This window comes from Fundulus heteroclitus, chromosome 11, assembly GCF_011125445.2.
Source record: "Fundulus heteroclitus isolate FHET01 chromosome 11, MU-UCD_Fhet_4.1, whole genome shotgun sequence".
Classification (NCBI taxonomy): domain Eukaryota; kingdom Metazoa; phylum Chordata; class Actinopteri; order Cyprinodontiformes; family Fundulidae; genus Fundulus; species Fundulus heteroclitus.
The window spans coordinates 22,911,454-22,929,580 of NC_046371.1; the positions used below are offsets into that span (position 1 = coordinate 22,911,454).

The window sequence follows — 18,127 nt, forward strand, 5'->3', positions numbered from 1 at the left end:
TGGTTGACCTAGTGGGGTTGGCATGGAAACACAGACTGAATCATGCTAAATTAAGTCCAGTGGTAGAAACAGACACAAACACATCCAGACCATAGAAAACCTGCGTGCCCCCCGGAGGATTTTTTTTTCAGTGCTTTGATTTGTGTAACATATTTAGGACACAGGGGTTGGCCTTTAAAGATAGCAAGCGATCTAACGCCTATGAATAAAGTAAGTGAAGCATAAACGTTTGCAGGAGCATGATCTGTGGTTGTGCTGCATTGAAGGCTGTCATATTATCTCTTATAGGCATGAAGGCCACATTACTGCAGAATCATGTGAACTAATCTCGACAAAAGGCAGCATTCACTGAATGTCTGTTTTCCTGCAGGAGTCACATTCACACCAGCACTTTTCTGGGATAAAAGTCATGTCACAATTCACCACAATGTCCCACATTGTAAGTCCTTATTACTCTTCCAAATTCCTGCGCCAAACACATGAATTATCACACATCTGCCATCGGTTTCAGATGTCTTGAAGACCCTGTAATCCTGAAACGCAGGTGTTACCTAGAAGCTGCACAACGTGTTGCGGCAGAGCCTCGCGGGGGGAACTGTTCTTTTTCTATGGGAGACACAGTTTGTATCAGCGCCTAATCTGGAGAACTCCTCGTGTTCTTCTCAGGCCGGTGGTGGTTCTGCTATTCTAAGCTCAGAGCCTTTGGCTTCCTGAAGCAAACAGAGGGCTTTTTGTAAAATATTTAACCTTTGGGTTTTTTTTTAACTCTTTTTTAACTTTTTAAACATCAAAAGTTTCTTAACATCACCCCATGACTAAGATCAGCTCCTTTCCTTATAAGGAAAGTTCAGGGAGTAAGGAGCTGTCAAAAGGTGAATATCTTACCTGCAGGAGATAGGCTAAGTACCTGGACATCTTATTTTGGACAAATCCAGGTTAGTTGGGCCCAGGGGCTGAGGCTAACAGCTAGACTGGGAGGAAACGAAACCAAAGTGCATCTCCACGCCCCTAAAACAGCTCTGATCTCAAAAACCTTAGAGTGGTTTGTGCTAACTCTATGTTGTTATCCTTTAGCAAACCTTCCCTGTCTAATGTTTCTATTAGATGGTTATTTACAAGAAGGTCTGTACATTTTTACACAGAAAACTGTGGTGGGAAGCGATGCACAACCCATGATTTTCCTGTGTGAAACACAGAGTGAGCACGAAACGTACATATAAAGCATTTTTGAGAAGAACCTGTTAATAAAATAGCATTTAATTAAACTTTTGTAATATTATTTGATGTTCACAATTTTGGTTGTTGGACAGTTAGCTGGACCAGACTGTTTTGCATGAGATCTTCACTCAATACATGCTGAAAGCTTACTTCCACCCCGCTCTACAGCCATTTCCCTTGTAAATAAGCTCATACGTAAACCCTCTAACACAAACACAAGGACGGTTTAGAGATTCGCGAAGCAGAATTTGCATCGTGTCACTTTTGAGATCACTGTGTTTTAAAAAAAAAAAATGATAGTAGTTTGCTTTGACCTCTCAGACTTGCCGTTTGTCAGCCGAACTGATCTAGGTTTTGATGTGAAATCGTTTTGTGCTTAAACGGTCGATTTTTTCTGAGGGCCCAGTAAAAAATACTACAATCCTTTCCTCTGAATTTGGAATCACAGCTGGGAGACCCAGAGGTCGCCGAGGGGCGAGCCAGAGGAGTTCAGTGACAACTACACTGCCCTGCATGTGTTTAAGGGGTAAAGAAAGCAGCCCACATAAAGAATTTATCACTACTTCGGATGGTGTGTGACGATATTAAAGCAGAGGAACAACATTACTGCCCCTGCATTTGTGAACATATTCCTTTAGCGACTGAATGCAGAAACTTAAAGTAGTTAGCACCAAAACAAGGGCTGAATCCCTCAGGTTTGCTGTCTTGCAAGCAGAGCGTGCTCTTCCGGGGGGTTGGCGTCATTCCCAGATCAGACGTCAGTGACAAACTCGCCATTATACAAAATGAAAACACTAAGAGAGTTATGCTTATAGACTTTTAACAGTACCTCCTTCATAAAGCCTGAACCATCCCTTCAGCGGGGGTCAGCATTGTGGACGATCGGACTGCTTACTCTTGCCTTTATATTATTTGATGAATAACTACATGCTTCTTTCAGGCTGCAATGATGTTGAAACCTTCTCTAAAACAGAGTAGTTACTCAGCAAACCCAGTTTCCTCTAAGAATAGCACTGACACACATTCCCAAGCCATTTTACTGATAATAAGGTATGCATGTTAAGTGCTTTTTCCCTCGCAGCTGATTGGCTGATCCCAGCTGACATTCAGAGGCTCGCTATTCAGGTCAGTGAGCTTGGAGTGTGAACGATGCTGGAGCGGTGCTCCTGCGGGGGTAATCCTGGTGAGCAACTCAGAGGCAGGAAAGTGGGCTAATTCCTGCGCCGCTTTGAAGCAACGCAGAAGGATCACTCCGTCTAAGTTCTCAGGTTGTTTTATTGATTAAATAAGAAACAGAATAACACGGATGCTTCTCTACACCGAGATATCGTTCTCATTTGAGTTACATGTGCCAGCGTACGAGCTGGAGATCTCATCTCACCACTCCCGCCATCTCCCTCAAACGTCCACCTCGCCATTCATAATGGCCTCAGTCCATTTCGCCGGAAGGAGGGATTTCCGCTCCCAACCACAACAGTGAGAACTTAAAATGTTACATATGAGCAGGCGGGCTGTACAGTCCAATATCTTGTGCAAAAAATAATGGCACGTTTTCTGCTACATCGATCCGTAGAGAGGAGTGGAATGTGAGTCTCGTTGTTGCATTCATTTTAGGCTGATCTGACATAGGTTTTGCTTTAAAAGGCAAAGGGGCTGGTAGCTGGAAGGAGAAACAAACAAACAAACAAAAAAAGAAGAAGTCTGAAAGGTTCCTACAAAAAGTGGGAGTAACAAAAGTTAAACCAGTGTAGAAAAAGCCTGAAGAAAATCTGAGTCTGTAGGAAAAGCACCCTTGAGAAGGCACTCGCCCTGTTTGTGTGGTTGTGATCCCCAGACGTCCTTCTCTCATGCTGATCCTCAGCCGTGTGTTCAGGTGTGACCCTTGAACCTTTCCTGAGTGCGAGTCCCACTGGCTAAGCACCAAAGAGCCGGACTGTTGCTCCAGCCCCCCGTGGAGATGTTTTCTTGTGCTTGAATGCTGCTTGGCTCATTTCTTTGTTTTGTCTTGTCGTGATAAAGTAAAGAGAGAGAGAGTTACAGCATGGAAATGCGGATTAAAAAAATCATGGTTTACATTATTAACTGCTTTTGTCCAGTGTTTTTTTGTCTTTCCTTTACTTTCTTGTCTGCGTGCCGCCGCCTGTAGAGCCAGGTTTATTAGCAGCTCTTCGGACTGGCACCTTGGACACGGGGATCTTTGTACGAGGCGGCTCCTTAGCCTGAGAGACCTGCGATGCAGCGTGGGACGGGGCGCCATGCTTCAGAGGGATCTTTGAGTCACGCGCTGAACTCGTGAGACCTTTGACTTGTTGAGGCTGCTGATGCTCCTCCTGGAGATGCTTTGAGGTTGGAGCGTTTGCCTCAGGTGAGCTGACTTTATCTTTGCTCCCCGCATTATGCGAGTTGAAATGCGGTTTCTCTTCCAGAACTGGCGAAGTGGGGTCCTTGCTCGGGTCGTCGTGCTGGCTTTCCCGGACAGGCTGCCTGCCGATTCTTCCTCCGCCGACCACGGGTATCTTACTAAGACCCGTTGCTTTCGATTGTTGCGTCTTCTTCTCTTTGGGGGGCAGCTCGTGATGTGGTTCGTTTGCTTTTGATGGCGCACCTTGGCTCCTCTGTCCACCTGCTCCATCCAGACTGTCCGCTGGCGCCTGCACAGAACTCTTAATTTTAGCCGAGGACGATGCATCGATCTGCCAAGACACGGGGGGAGAAGGACAAGACGCAACCTTGGGTTCAGGAGTTTTAGGCTGGGGAAGGGAGGCGGGTGTGGCTTTGGGTGGGAAAACCTGGAAGGATCCATGGCGGGGGGCGTCTGCAGATTGTGTCACAGGGGTATCAGGGGGAGAAAATGTGGTCTGGGCAGTTGCAGGAGGGGTTTTAGATGCAAAAACTGGGATCTGAGCAGGGGAAGGAGGAACTTTAGATGAAGAGGCCTGCACTTTCACATGACCTGACAGCTCTTTAGATACAGACTCTGGGATCTCAGTGGGGGACGTAGGAACTTTAGATGAAGAGTCTTGTACTTTGACTAAAGCAGATGGATCCTTAGATACGGAAACTGGGAGTTTAAGAGGAGCAGGGCAGACTTTAGACTCAGAAACTTCAATCTGAGTTGGAGCAGGGCGTTCTTTTGACGCAGGACTTTGTGTATCAGCAGGCGGACCCTTCATCTGATCCCGAGCAGATGGAGTCAGTGATGATGTCGAAGCAACATGACTGGGGGCAGCTGTCGCTGCGGGCTGAGCTGGGGGAATCTTATCTAGAGAAACTGATGTTGTGGAGGGTTTAGTCGCGGGAGGAATTTTATCTAATGAAGCTGAAGACGGAGCCGGAACAGATGCGGAGCCGAGTTGGGGTTTAATTGCAGCGGTGAAGGTGGAATAAGCGCCGGGATCAGACACGGTTTTGTTAAGGTCCAAATGGTTAGGGGTCAGGGTGAGCTTGGAAAGGCCCAGCGATGCTGAGCCGGAGGCTGAGGTTAACGTGGTGACGGACGTGATCTTTGAGGGAATGACCGGCGCAGAAGATGAGGATGTGGTCGTGACCATAGAGGTCGCCGATAATGCGAGGGGGACTTTGGGTTCAACCACAGATGAAGTTGGAGAGGGTTTAAAATAAGTTGACTTTTCCACGTTAAAACTACCAGCGGAGGGAGGTTGGGTGACTGTGATGGGGGGGCTGTGGGGTATGGGGGCAGGCTTAGTTGAGACAGCGGGTGAAATAGACACAGGGTCAGGTTTACTTACAGGTGAAGCATTCTGAGGAGCCTGCGCGATCTCTGCAGCCACTTTGTCGGCTGTGGAGGTCAAACTTGGACTGAACGAAGGAGCTTTGCCTCCAGTGGCCGATGCATAAGCAGGAGGTGCGGTCGTGGTGGAGATGGAGCTCAGTGCGGGTGGAACTGTCTTGGAAGTGCAAGATGCGACGGATGCGGAGGGAGCAGTCGAGGGTTTTGTTGAAGTGGGAGCAGGAGTTTGTTTACCTTGCGGGCCGGCAGGCGTAGAGTCAAAACTCAGTTTGACGGAGTGAGAAGTCAAAGTGGAAGATGAAGATGAAGAAGAGGCAGTCACAGAAGGGGGTTTGACTGTAGCAGCAGCGCTGACTGACGAGGAGGTTGTGGGAGAGGAGGAGAGGGTAGATTTGGAGAGAGGAGATGTAGATGATGGAGGAACTTCAGCGCTGAAGACACTGCTAACTTTACCCCACTCGGCTTCCACGTCAGCCATGATGTCTCCGCCCCCTGAGATTGAGTCAAAGGTCAGGAGAGAGGAGATATCTGCCAGCAGTGAGCTCAGGCTGTTGTCGCCGGGGACCAGTGGGGGTTCCGGAGTGAGCAGAGGGGACACGTGCTGGTTTGTGTTACTCACATTCTCCGCAGAAGTCACCTGGGGAGCCGGGGTCTTTGAAGGGGTCACGGCTGAACTTTTTTGAGTCGTGGTGCTCGGGACAGGCTGGCTGCTCTTGGCCTCGGGGCTGTCCACAGTACGAGGCTCGCATCTGGGTGTGAGTGTCAGGTCCTCTTTGATGATTTCCACACTGTTAGTGCGGGATGACTGGAGAAGCGGGCTCGGAGGGGCTTCCTCTTTGTCCTCCTTATCCTTTGATCGGAGCTTGACGTTGCTGAAGAGGCCCTTCAGCCCACGACGTTGCCGAGCCACTGGCTGGGACACTGTTTGGACTTTGCGGTCTCCCACTCCCCTTCTTCCACCCCTCAGCCGTGAGAGGAAGCTGAGGGACTTGGCCGAGCTGGTTGAAGAGATGGAGGTGCGAGCAGGGGCAGTAGCCAGAACGCCATCTTCCCCGAGCGTTTCGTCCTCTGGCTGCTCCCCATCTTCTTGTTTCCCCCCTTGTCCATCCTTATTATCTTGCTCCTGCTCTGAATCCTGCGCGGGAGTCTCCGATAATCCCTCGGAGGTTTTACTCCTGATAACAGGTGACTTGTTGTTCCCATCCCCTTTGCTTCTTATGGAAAATATGTTACCTGGCTTACGTTTTCCAAACAGCTTGAATCCTTTTCTGATTTTCCCAGTTGGCTGCGATTCATTCGGCGGCGGATCTGTGTTTTCTGTTTGTACATCCATCTTTCTTTTTTTTTTTTTTGCAATTCTCCCCACCTATTGCTGTGTCCTTATGTCGCTTGCTGCAGTTATTATTCCAGATCTTGAGGATGGAGCATTTAAATCCAGAGCTGCTTCTTCGTTTGTAGCCGTACACTATCTGCTGCTCTCACTGCGTTTCTTTATCAGTCTCCTGTATCCCTCCCTCCCTCTGTGGTTCCCATCCAGCCCTTTCTCCTCTATTTCTCCCTCCAAAGCACCTCCCCTTTGCCTTGCTCTTTTTTTTTTTTTTTGTCTGGCTGCTCTCCCTGGCTGCCATGGCAACTGAGGAGCTCAGCAGCTTTCGTCACCAATGCAGAGCCAGGGGCTGTCATCAGCCCGCTCTGAACACAGCTTTCTCTTTTTCTCTGTCTGATGACTGTGTTTACATAAACTGCAAAGACAAAACACCCCATTAATAGATTCAAATTCAGACTTTTGAATAACCTGGCTATATATATATATATATATATAAAAAATAGCTAAGGCAAATTTTTGCAAATTACCTGAGTCCCAGTAAGAGGGACAACACATTATAGCGACCTTGTTAGGGTTTATGTTTTTTCTCCTATTTGATACATAATCTTACAGAAAATTAAATCAAATGTAGATTTATATTCATATGTCAATTGTAATATGATGCAAGCTGCAGGAAACTGAATTTGCAATATTTGAAATAGGGACCTGGTATGCGTACTGACCCAAAGTCAATTTATTGTACAGTAAGAGCAATTACTGTATGTGTTACATAAATTCAAGCATAACTCTGAACTAAACACGGTAAATGCTAGAAACTAAATGTGGGGTACACCACACATTTAGTTTCATTTAATATATAATTTTATATGGTGATTAAACAACCAATAAAAAACAAGCAGATTTGTATGCAACTTTTAAGTCCCTATAACAAAGGAGCAAACTGAATGAAATAAGACTGTTCTTCCTTTTTTAAATATTGTACAGCTATTTAATGAAAAAAAGAAACTATTTTCGAACTAGATTTTCCAAAAGGTTTTGACATCAAACTCATCCGACCTCTTGTGGTTGTGTTGGGAACAACATATTGTAAAGATCTGAATAAAAAGGTCCCAAAATAACACTACCATCTCATCCACGCCTAATGCATATGGGCGTGTGTAAGTGGGTCAGCAATCCTTGAACAAAATCTGCTTTATTTTCAGACCCAGTTATCATACTGTGCATGCTTGAGAACAGAACGCACAGGCACACATCTATAAATGAAAGAAAAAAGTTGCCTTATTTCAAAAAGGGGAAACGGATGTATTAAACATATTCCTTACAGACAAAGTGATATATTTCAAGCATTTCCCTTAATTTTGATGATAATGGTTTGGCCCTAATGGAAATCCAAAATGTAGTTATTCAAAACAAATACAACCTTATATAAGACCAATAAAAAACACATTTGTAATAATATCCAAAAGTTGTGTTATGGCCTTCTAGATAATAAGAATTACTTCTTACTTGATAGTTATCCAACAGACAACCCCTGACTCCCTCCTTATGGAAAGTAAACCACAAAGGGTCTTTGCTAAAGCAGCTGATAGTTTACAGAGTTCTGTATTGAAGCATATTAATAGAAAGTTAGATAGTAGGAAAAAGCATGGTAGAAATAGATATACATGCAACAATTATTCCAGTAGCTTTGAGAAGAGGCTATACAAGAGTTTTTGGGAGATTCACACGATGTGGACTGGGCCTTAAGTTCAGTCTTCAAGAGCCACCACTCACATCCAAGACATGGTTACAACTGTTGCCTCAAAACCACAGACAAAATACCTGGGGGGAAAACAAAGAACTATTGAAATATATAACTCTGTATTGATTCTATATGAATTTTACCTTTTTGAATTGAATTACTGAACTATATGAACTTTTCTGTGACAATTTAGTGTGTTTTGATACACTGGAACTGTTGCAGGCTATAAAAAAATTTTAAATATAGAGACCTTCATATGGTGCCCTGCACTAAGGAGAACAGATGTGATGGAAACCGTAAACGTTAATGAACAAATATAACAATAAAAAAAAAACGATCACTTTATCAGGACTTTTTCCACTTTAATTTAACATTAGTTGCCATTTTAAAGCACACATCATCTGCAACATTTCTCTTTCTAACACACGACTAAAAAACACAGAAAAAGTGTCCTCGTTAAGTCAATTAAAATGTAAACCTAAACTTTCAAAAGAAAGACTCTGTTTTCTTAAAATGTCTGTTGGTAAACAACACAGCTCAATATCTCTTAATAATTATCTATAACAGATTTCCAGGAGAAGGCTGTCACAAGAGGTATGTTTATGCCAGGAATACATGAGGCACAAGAATCCAACAGAGCAATGGATGGATCAAAAAGACTTATGCACAAAACTCAAGACTTGTTTTATACATTGTTTTATACATTGGTGATCTGGCTCTCTGCCCTGTGCAGCATGTCTTGGGCAGAGGCACCATCAGCACGTTAAAAAAAAAAGGACATAAAGTCAATTGCATCCTAAACAAGTTTTATTTTGTGGTAGCTCTGTATGAAGATATAGCTAGATAATGATGCTGAAGCTAATTCCTTATACACCGTTTCCAAGTCCTTAACCAAATAAAATGGCTTTTTTCATTTGATTGTTTTGTTTTATTTCAAATATTTTGGCTAATTATTTTTTTCTGTCCTGATTTAAAATCTAAAATACTTACAAGGCTAGCAGAGTCATGTAAAAAAAAAGTCCAATACTAGCATAGAACAGATAAAAAAAAAAAAAGCTGTTCTTTGTTTCTGATTAATAATATCCTGAAAAGTTAGTTTTGTTTTGTGTTTCAGAATAGTGGTCATCATGGGAGTAGGTGTGCGCTTGGTTATACTGGGGAACCGTGATACTAATGAAGGGTTTTGCCCAGAGGCTGCTGTTTTTTAAAGTGGAACCAACACTGCCTAACCCCTGCTGAACAGCGATGCCATGTTTGCCTCCACAGTGTGCTGTATGTTGTATTCTTGCTCAAGGAAACTATGCGGTTTGGTTCATGTCCAAGAAAAGCAGGCTTTACATTTAAATACCATCAACACAGAAACAAATGGAGAATTATAGAAAATATTTTGTCCTACGGTATTAATGCACCTTGTCAGTTGAAAATGTTATTTTTATATATATATTTCTGCTTGTGTTTTTCTTTTTACTTTAAACAGTATCCAGTGGTTAAATACATTCAGGAGTAAATACTCCCCTTTTCAAATTTCTCTAACAAGTTATTTAGGAAAGTTTCAGGACTTTGTCTGTTGTAATAACATATGTTCTAACATATGTTATTACTTATGAAATTACATATAGTTACATATGTAATTACATTTGCTGTAATTATGAAGAAAGAAACGTCCTTCAACTAAATATACTGATATAGACAAAGTAAAAAGAATTCATGACAAAATAGCACCCAGTAAACTGTTTTTAAAGCTACACAAAATAGTACCTCGATAAATAAAATACCTTATCCTTAAAAGTACATTAATACCCATTTTCCTAACTAACACAGTCCGGGAATATCTGTTAGTGAAAACAGATAATTTGCACAGGCATTCCCTGTCTTCTCCTTTTACACGTCGTGCTCCTCCAGAGCAGCCTGCAGGGCGGCCTTGTCGTTCTCCTCGTTGTCGTGCTCCTCGGCGGGAAGTGGGTCATAAATGCGCCGATACAGAAAGTAGTTAACCACGCTGATGATGAACATCTCCATAATCATTAACTTCTGAGTTAACACTGCAGAGAGCGCGCAGAATAGACACAGAGAAGGGGGGGGGGAAAGTCATGAAATGAGTTGTGATATTTCAGCTGAAGGGGAAACACATTCGACGATGTTTCTTACTCGTTCCGCGAGCCTGAGAGGAGAGGGGAGGGGCGCAGGCGATTTGTCCGTTTATAGCCAGGATGTTGATGATTGATGACTGCAGTTGGCTCAGTACAAATACAAGCTAGGAAGCAAAATATGTATTTAGATATTTCATCAGACAGACTTGCATGTGGAGTCAAAACATTACTAGTGTTGTAGACGATGTCCTGCTAAACTATTCACACCCCTCTCTTCCACATACACATTGCAAGACAAGGAAGAAGGTGTTCTGGTCAGATGGGACCAAAATGTACATTTTGGATTCTATGCATACTATTGTGAGAGCGGGTGGTGATATTAAAACTACACATGGGCCCTACGCACTGCATCCCCATGCTAGAACATGGTGCTGTAGGTGTAATGCTGTGGGCATGTTTTTCTTACAGCTACTAGCGAACCTATTAGAGTTGGTGGGGAGATGGTTGCGGTTAAACGTAGAGTAACTACTGGAGAGAAAAGCTGTCAGAGCTCACAAAAGGCTCTGGCCTGGTGTGGAGGATCACCTTCCAGCATCAGGACGAGCCTTAAAATACAGCTCTAATGCGTTAATGTGCCAGATCAAAGCACATTAACGCATTAGAGCAGGGGTGCCCGCGGGCCGCTTCCGGCCCGCCGAACAATTTAGTCCGGCCCTGTGGCTAAATGCATTATCACTATTAAAAAAATAGTATTTTTTATTTTTATTTTTATTTTTTTTTAATCCAGTGTCCTGTCTGGCAATGTGACAATAAGAACTGTCGTCTTAATTCCAAAAAGAGCTCATCAGATTTGACTTTCACAAGTAGAGCAGTACTGCTTTTGCCATAGTGCTCCGCTTGATTTATGAATGTGAATAGTTTTATTATGATTTATGTGGGGAATATCTCAAATGATATGCACTATACAATGGGAAAGTAGGAGAGGAAAGGAAGAACAAGAAGAACAAAAGAAAAGGTAAAAGGAAGAGAATGATAAAACAATTATTGAAAAAAAAATGTACTTCGTTTAATTGAAAATCTGCAGTTCCTATATTGTCCACGAGGGGCGCTGTGATTTAATCAGCATATGGTAGCACTGAGCTTCAGATGTGAAAAATTGATTTTAAATAATTTCTAAATTTTTAACTGTTTGATGTATTTTGTCATGCAGGACAGTGTTTTTAAGTTCCAAAAAATGTGAATAAATGTTTTTCAACATTGTACAATCACTGTGATCTGTTCTTATGCATGATGCACTTAAGTAAATGTTTAACTGAGTATTGTTGAAATTGCACATACTTTTCTTAAAAACGTTGAGGTTATTCATAATATATTGTGTAAAAGTGAAATATAAAAATCAACAAAAAGTCCACAAGATTAAGTTCTACTTAATTAAGTTCTACTTAATCTTGCAATGAGTTTACTCATGTGGCCCTCTTGAGATCAGATTAAGCTGAATGCGGCCCCTCAACCAAAATGATTTTGACACCCCTGCATTAGAGTGACTAATTCAAAGCCAGGTATGAATCCATTAGAGAATCGGTGGTAAGTCTTGAATTTGATGCTGACAAACATTCTCCATCCAGTGTGACTGAGCTCAAGCAGTTATGCAAAGAATAAAGAATTTTTTTTCGATTTGCAAAGCTGGTAGAAACACATCCCAAAGTATTTGCAAATGCATTGTCTGGAAAAGGTGTTTCGACAAAGCATCCACTCAGGAGTAACTTCACAATACTTTTCTCAATTGTCTTGCATAAACATGTAGTACTAAAGTCAAGTTTCATTATCAAGGGAAAACAACAAAGTCAAAACCTTTTAAAAAAACTTTTTTTCTACTCTGTCATGAAGTGTGGATAAATCATAAGGAGTTTAATGTGTTGACTTACTTGGTACATAGAATACTTGGGGATGAATTTCACACTACGTAGAAGGGATCTAAGGTTCATGAAGATGATACCAACAGGCCAAAGGGAGATGATGGTGAGAACACCAACGGACAGGTTGATCCAGAGGGTTGCACTAGTGGCACTTAGCTAGAAAAGAATAAAAATAATAACACATACTTGTTTGTTCACTAGATTTATTTTTATTTTAACAACATAAGGGTGAAGAGAAGCAATTCAAACTCTTACATTAGTGAGATCATAGATGCCATTTGTCCAGAGAATTATACAAAAGACAGAGAACGCCGTTCTTAGGATTGCATATTGCAGACCTGCCAAATTCAGTAAGAATAACATCCGCCTAAAACAAATGCAAAGGAAAGAAGGTTATTGTCTGCCGTTGGAACCCCTAACCCAATCAATAAAAACTGCTACTCTGAATTTAAGTTAAAAATACCAATGACTTTAAAATACTGCATGTATTAAGGGTTCAACATGAAAGAAGAGATAGAGGAAGAAGAAGAAGAAAACAAAGGGTACCGTGACATGGGCACTTGAGGTAAACAGGGGCAGCAACAGCAGCAGGGTCCTGTGTTGATCATGAAGGGTTTACCAGAAAACCGCTTTAGAAAAGCAGTGCTGCCTCCAAACTCCTCAACCATCAGAACAAAGAACCTGTACACCACGACTGCAAAATAACTATATAAAAAAAAGTATTTTTTTAGAAAGTTTGCACATGAGAAAAAACAATGAAGAAAAACTTGTGAATGCAACTCATTTCATTCAATTGTCCCAAAGATAAGCATTTGTCTCTTTTGCTGAAAGCAAAAAAAAAATGGATAACATGGTCCTTCAACAAATTCTCTGATATGTTTAAATCCAAAGGAAAAGGGTTAAAAACTGCTGAACACACACGTAGGTCGTTTTTGCGTTGTTTTCTTTTATCCGTCGGCCTTTATTCAAACAGAATCGTTAGTTTTCTGTAAAATAAGCAAGTTAAGCTTGCTGTTCTGCGTGCAGCTTGAGCTTTGTTCGAAGTGTGTAATGATTCATTGAGCAGTTAAAACTATACTATGAACTCCAGGTGAAGTTGTGGGGCCTTTATATTTATTACCCTGCGGCCATTCACCTTGTGCGTTCTTCAAACAACAATCAAAGGGGACGATGCCAAACCTTGGTTATGCTATTTAAGAAATGCAGATTGTTTATTGATGCTGAAACTGTTCTCCTTGGACTGCTGTGTAAAGGACTAAAGCAAAGCTGAAGCAGAGGGGAAACTGATAAATCCAGATCCTAAATATTTCCTACCCTACAGACCAGCACCCAATCTAAGTGTCATGTCTTAGAATTCCAATTAAAAAAAAAAGAAATTACTAAGAAAACAGCTGTGCAGTAATTTCCATCTGATAGATCTGTATGGGGGTCCATATTTGGGTAGGCAACGAGCAGAAAAAGCAACATATAGGATTGTCTTGGCCTACAAATAGACGGTAAAATGTGGGACCCACATGGGTCCTACATGCTGCAACATTGAAACATATCTTTTTAAACTCATTTGTGGTCCAGCTTAGACCTACTTGGGCCCTGTCTGGTTCTCCAGATATGGATTATATTTAGTCAACCCAAGCGGGTCCCATACAAGGATGCGATTTTGAACCCAGGCCTGAACAAAACGAACATGGCGCCCACACTACTGCGTTGGGTTGGAGTGACGGAGAGAAAACGCACCAGTTGGACGTCATGTCTGTGAACATGGTGGCGCGGGGAAACCACATCCCCAAGCAGGCCATGGTGGCGATGATCTGAGACACAAAGAACAGAGTAACACACTCAAATATGTAGCAGACAATCAGCTGTACAGGTTTGCTTTTGTTAAATCTGTTCTTTCATGCTCCAAGTCAGAATATCTACATCCAGTGATTGCATTTGTGCTTGGTTTACACTTAGCAGCGAGTTTTAACCACAACCGAGTCCTGAACGCTTACTGGTGCAGCACCGGATACCCAGATGATGGTGGTCTTCATGGGATAGGACTGCTTTTTGTAAAGGAACGCACACTGCTCCAGGTACAGCAGCAGGGAAACACAGGACATGAAGGTGAGAATGAGATAGAGGGAAAACTCAAAGGTATCTAGTTCTGATGTAGAAAAACAGAGAGAGAGAGAGAGAGAGAAAGACAGGCGGAGAGAAATTGGATTATTAGTCATTAAATGGGTGCGATAAGTCAGCACTTCAGTCAGAGACTAATAAAGTCCAATGTTCATGGGATTAACTCAAACCGATCGATAAGAAAAGATAATCAGCAGGCAGGGTGCCATGACGTGGGTCACTTACGCTTTATCATGTCCATAGCGAGCGGAGGCCGATGTAAACACGCTGGATCAACGGTGCTTCTGAAGGCTTCATCCATGGTGGCCAGATGTTCTTCTTAAAAAAACGTTCCTAAAAGGACAACAGCTTGGAAAAGAAGCAACGTTAAACGTACGGGGAAATCCAGTGCTCCTCTCGCATGGCCAGTGGAGACAAGTGACTGAAGCAACCAGCGCTGCCCTTTGCGCTTCAGGCGACTGTAATGGAGTGAGGATGGATGGCGCAGAGCTCCCTGGTTCACATAAAAACACCAGTTACCGATGCTTATTCATTCACAGTCTTGAGTCACAGTAATTAGGGACGCATAAAAGGACAGAGTTTTAGTGAACAGGGTGAGAGAGAGAGCGTTAAAAAGGAGGGCTGGACTTTGACAGGGTGTGTTGGCTCCTTACCTCAAAATAAAAAAAAGAGTATAAAGACATAAAAGGATTTTTTTTTTCTTGGCATTTTACAGCTCACGTTTGTCATGCTACAACCATCTGCAGTCAGATTATTTTTTACAGATTCGAATGTAAATTGAAAGTCAGGCCTTTCGGATTATTTTAATATGTCTCTGTAAATATCAGTGTGTGGGGGGGGGGGGATTAAACAAGAAATAGATTACTTGATTTCAACTTTTGCACCATTTCCTCTTACACTTGGAAGCGAGGCAACAGTGATTGTAAAATCTTGGATAATGTGTAAACTACCACTTTACTTCCGATTTGTAGCTGCTGTTAAGAGAACTGCAATAAATGACACTGAGGACATTCACCTTACATGGCTGTTAAGTTTGTCCTGTTAACTTTCCATGCATCTTTATCCAGGGAAAAGGTTAGTTAAACATATATCCTGTGCGATGTCACCTCCTCTCCGGCTTTTGATTGCTGCAGGGAGCGCTTCTCACTTTCCAGGCTGGTGTGTATGCGCTAACCTGGTGTAGCCGCATTGATAAAGTGTAGATCTCTATGTTCTGCTCCTTAAATCATTCTGGGACGGCTCCCATTAAATCCGTTCGGGGAAAGGAGGGACGTTCAGAAGAACTCTCCGAACTGATTGAGCGAAGAGACACCTAGTTTCTCAACCCAACACCCCACGTTTGATTTTAGCCAATTACGGAATCAAATGAAAATGTTGAGAAACCACAAGTTAAGCTAGCCATGGTGCGTTTATTTGGATAGTGCCACTCGTGACAACCGTGGATTCTGACCAAACAGATGTGTAAAACAGCTGCTACACGTGCGTCCTCCTGCTGTGCCATGTTTATGCTGGTTTGGCTGTGGGCTCGACAGCGCTTGTTTTCGTCACGCTGGACTGTATGTCCCACCTTAAATTGTAATACCGCAAAGTTAGTGACCTTATCGGTTTTGGTTCTGGCCCAAACCAGTGAGGCGAGAGCAGGACAAGATGAATTCTTAGGGCACGTCGGGCTGGACAGCAAGAGACTCTCAAAACTTAGACAAAAAAAAAAATAAAAAAATCAGGCTTTAGTGGCTCTACAAACAGAAGCTGATTGAAGCTTTAGTGCTTAAATGTTTAGTTAATACTGAGAGGAATTTGTTGATAGAACGTATGAACTGGCTACCATGTGGATAGACGGTGTAAACATACACTGACCCTCAGAGATTTGTTTTAGGTTATATACTCAAAAAAAATATCATGCGTCTTGTATATATATTAGGGCTGGGCAAGTTAACGCGTTAATTTTGCGTTAATTCATTAGACTATTAACGGCAATATTTATTTTATCGCGCATTAACGCATGTTGCTCACTTGCTTTCAGTCAGTGTCAGTCAGCACGCGCGCTGACTGCAACGCGCTGTCACGGCAGCACTCTGCTGCTCCCCCTCCCCTCTCGTACATGGCTCAGCGGCGCAGGCTCAGCCTGGCCCGCCCACTCAGCTCTCACACAAACTCAACACACAAACAATCACGCTGATGAGAGAGACCGCAGCAGCGGAAAAACATGAACAGGGGAAGTAGCACCGTTTGGCTTTATTTTAATACCGTAAATGAAATCAAGCTGTATGTTTCGTAAAATGCTGGTTAATTTCAGGGGAAACACAACAAATTTATCTAAGCACGTGAAAAAACCCACAGACGTCACTGACTGAGGCGTTTCAGTCCTCCATGGAACATCCAGGTAGATCAGTGGTCATCTTCAGCAGCAGTTCATGTTAACTTTCAAAGTAGATATTATCTATCATATGTTACTGGAGCCCACACATAACATGTAATTAAGACCTTGAAAGAACCCAGTACATGTATTAAAAAGTGTTATTTAAGATAAGATAACATTAGCTAAACCTTTATCTTCCCACAACGGGGAAATTTATAGGATTAAAGCAACAGGCAGGTGCACACAACACAGACAAAATTACATAGGGATTGAAAAATATAAGAGGTGGATTAGGGGAAAACACTGAACATTATTATTATTATTATTAAATTGTAATAATAAAATAAAAACCACAAACCCCAAAAGGTCAACAGTTTCATGATACATCAAGCTTAGGGACTGGCTAATATACAGCAGGTCAAAAAAGGCCATATTTTGGCTGCAGTGCTTGCTGTTCTCTTATGAAGAAAAGATCAACAAAAGGCCATATTTTGGCTGCAGTGCTTGCTGTTCTCTTATGAAGAAAAGATCAACTAGTGCACTAAATTCAATAGATGGTTTGAAAATATCCAGTATACAATACAGAGATTGCCAGGGCATGAAGTATACAGTTAAGTGGACTTTTTTTGGTGTGTGTGTGTGGTGGCGGCAGGTGTAGATGGGGGGCCCAGAAAGACTGCGTTGTCTCGGGCCCTAGCAAAGCTGTCAGCTGGCCTGGTTGTAACCACTGCCAAGTTAAACTTTCTTACCACTGGAGCACCTTGAGCTTAACATATCACTTAAATGCCAAACACACTCTAGACATCACCAAACAATTCAATGACTCAGAGAAGCTAACCAATGTAATGGCGAAGTGGATAGCTACTGTAGACCTTTTTTTGTGCTTTACACTTTGGCATTGAACATAAAATGGTAATGCTGCTCCCTGCTAGTACCTCAGAAATTGCCTGTTTTTGGTAGATTTTTCCCCATAAAGAGAATTTCCTGTTAGTGGCAATAAGCTTTAATTTATTATTATTGCTATTTTTTGTTTTACATGTTTAAGTTTAGCTTTACACTAAATATGTGTTACTGATAAGTGCTACAAATGTTACAACACTTTTGTTCATATGGCAGCAGAACATTAAAATAAAAGTGCTCTTTACACTACTTTTGAATTCATTCTTGGAGTTTGCGCATACAATGCGATTAATCATGATTAATCAGGCAAATCATGCGATTAATCGCGATTGAAGATTTTAATCGTTGCCCAGCCCTTTTATATATATATTTATTTTTTTCATGGATAGCTATGATAACTTGTCAACCAGAGCCGGATTTTTTTAAAACTAGTATTTAAATTTAGTTAAAATTAACCTTGGTTGGATAACTGATAACTTCATATATTATCAAGTTATCAGTTATCTGATGACAACTTTGACTGAATGATCCAAGGTCATTAAATTAAAACACTAGTTTAAAAAAAATGTTGTTATTGTCATCCATTAGGCACCCTCGTTAGCCTTTGATAAACGATATGACATAAAACACAAAGAGCAAATTCCCAACTTCGCTCAGTCACCTGAGGAAGTTAAAGCACTTCATTTGACTGGAATGTCAACGACCTGAGA

General features: G+C 42.0%; 2 protein-coding genes across 3 annotated transcripts; both read right to left on the reverse strand.

Moving 5' to 3' along the window:
- Positions 1-2,475: 2,475 nt before the first annotated feature.
- Positions 2,476-6,507, reverse strand: si:ch211-244c8.4 (APC membrane recruitment protein 2). Its single transcript, XM_012855304.3, has one exon. It carries the CDS (start codon positions 6,300-6,302, stop codon positions 3,333-3,335), a length of 2,970 nt encoding a protein of 989 aa, XP_012710758.2. The 5' UTR covers positions 6,303-6,507; the 3' UTR covers positions 2,476-3,332.
- Positions 6,508-9,096: 2,589 nt separating this feature from the next.
- LOC105919892 (organic solute transporter subunit alpha) lies at positions 9,097-14,996 on the reverse strand. 2 transcript variants are annotated; one of them, XM_012855339.3, is made up of 8 exons: positions 14,384-14,996; positions 14,035-14,186; positions 13,778-13,851; positions 12,590-12,748; positions 12,299-12,410; positions 12,053-12,199; positions 10,186-10,291; positions 9,097-10,079 (listed from the first exon to the last, which is right to left on the reverse strand). In XM_012855339.3, the coding sequence occupies exons 1-8, from the start codon at positions 14,457-14,459 to the stop codon at positions 9,919-9,921; spliced, it is 987 nt and encodes a 328-aa protein (XP_012710793.2). In that variant the 5' UTR covers positions 14,460-14,996; the 3' UTR covers positions 9,097-9,918. The 2 variants fall into 2 exon arrangements, with proteins under 2 accessions (XP_012710793.2, XP_021167838.2); XM_021312163.2 differs by having other exon boundaries at positions 14,035-14,106; positions 14,384-14,475.
- Positions 14,997-18,127: the final 3,131 nt, after the last annotated feature.

What these genes read in the sequence shown, in the direction of transcription:
- LOC105919892 (XM_012855339.3), bottom strand. Translation starts at nt 14,459, where the DNA reads ATGGATGAAGCCTTCAGAAGCACCGTTGATCCAGCGTGTTTACATCGG. An exon ending in ACAGACATGACGTCCAACTG is followed by an intron (nt 12,749 to 13,777) that starts GTGCGTTTTCTC and finishes TTTTTTATATAG; the next exon opens with TTATTTTGCAGTCGTGGTGT. An exon ending in CCTCAAGTGCCCATGTCACG is followed by an intron (nt 12,411 to 12,589) that starts GTACCCTTTGTT and finishes CATTTGTTTTAG; the next exon opens with GCGGATGTTATTCTTACTGA.
- si:ch211-244c8.4 (XM_012855304.3), bottom strand. Translation starts at nt 6,302, where the DNA reads ATGGATGTACAAACAGAAAACACAGATCCGCCGCCGAATGAATCGCAG.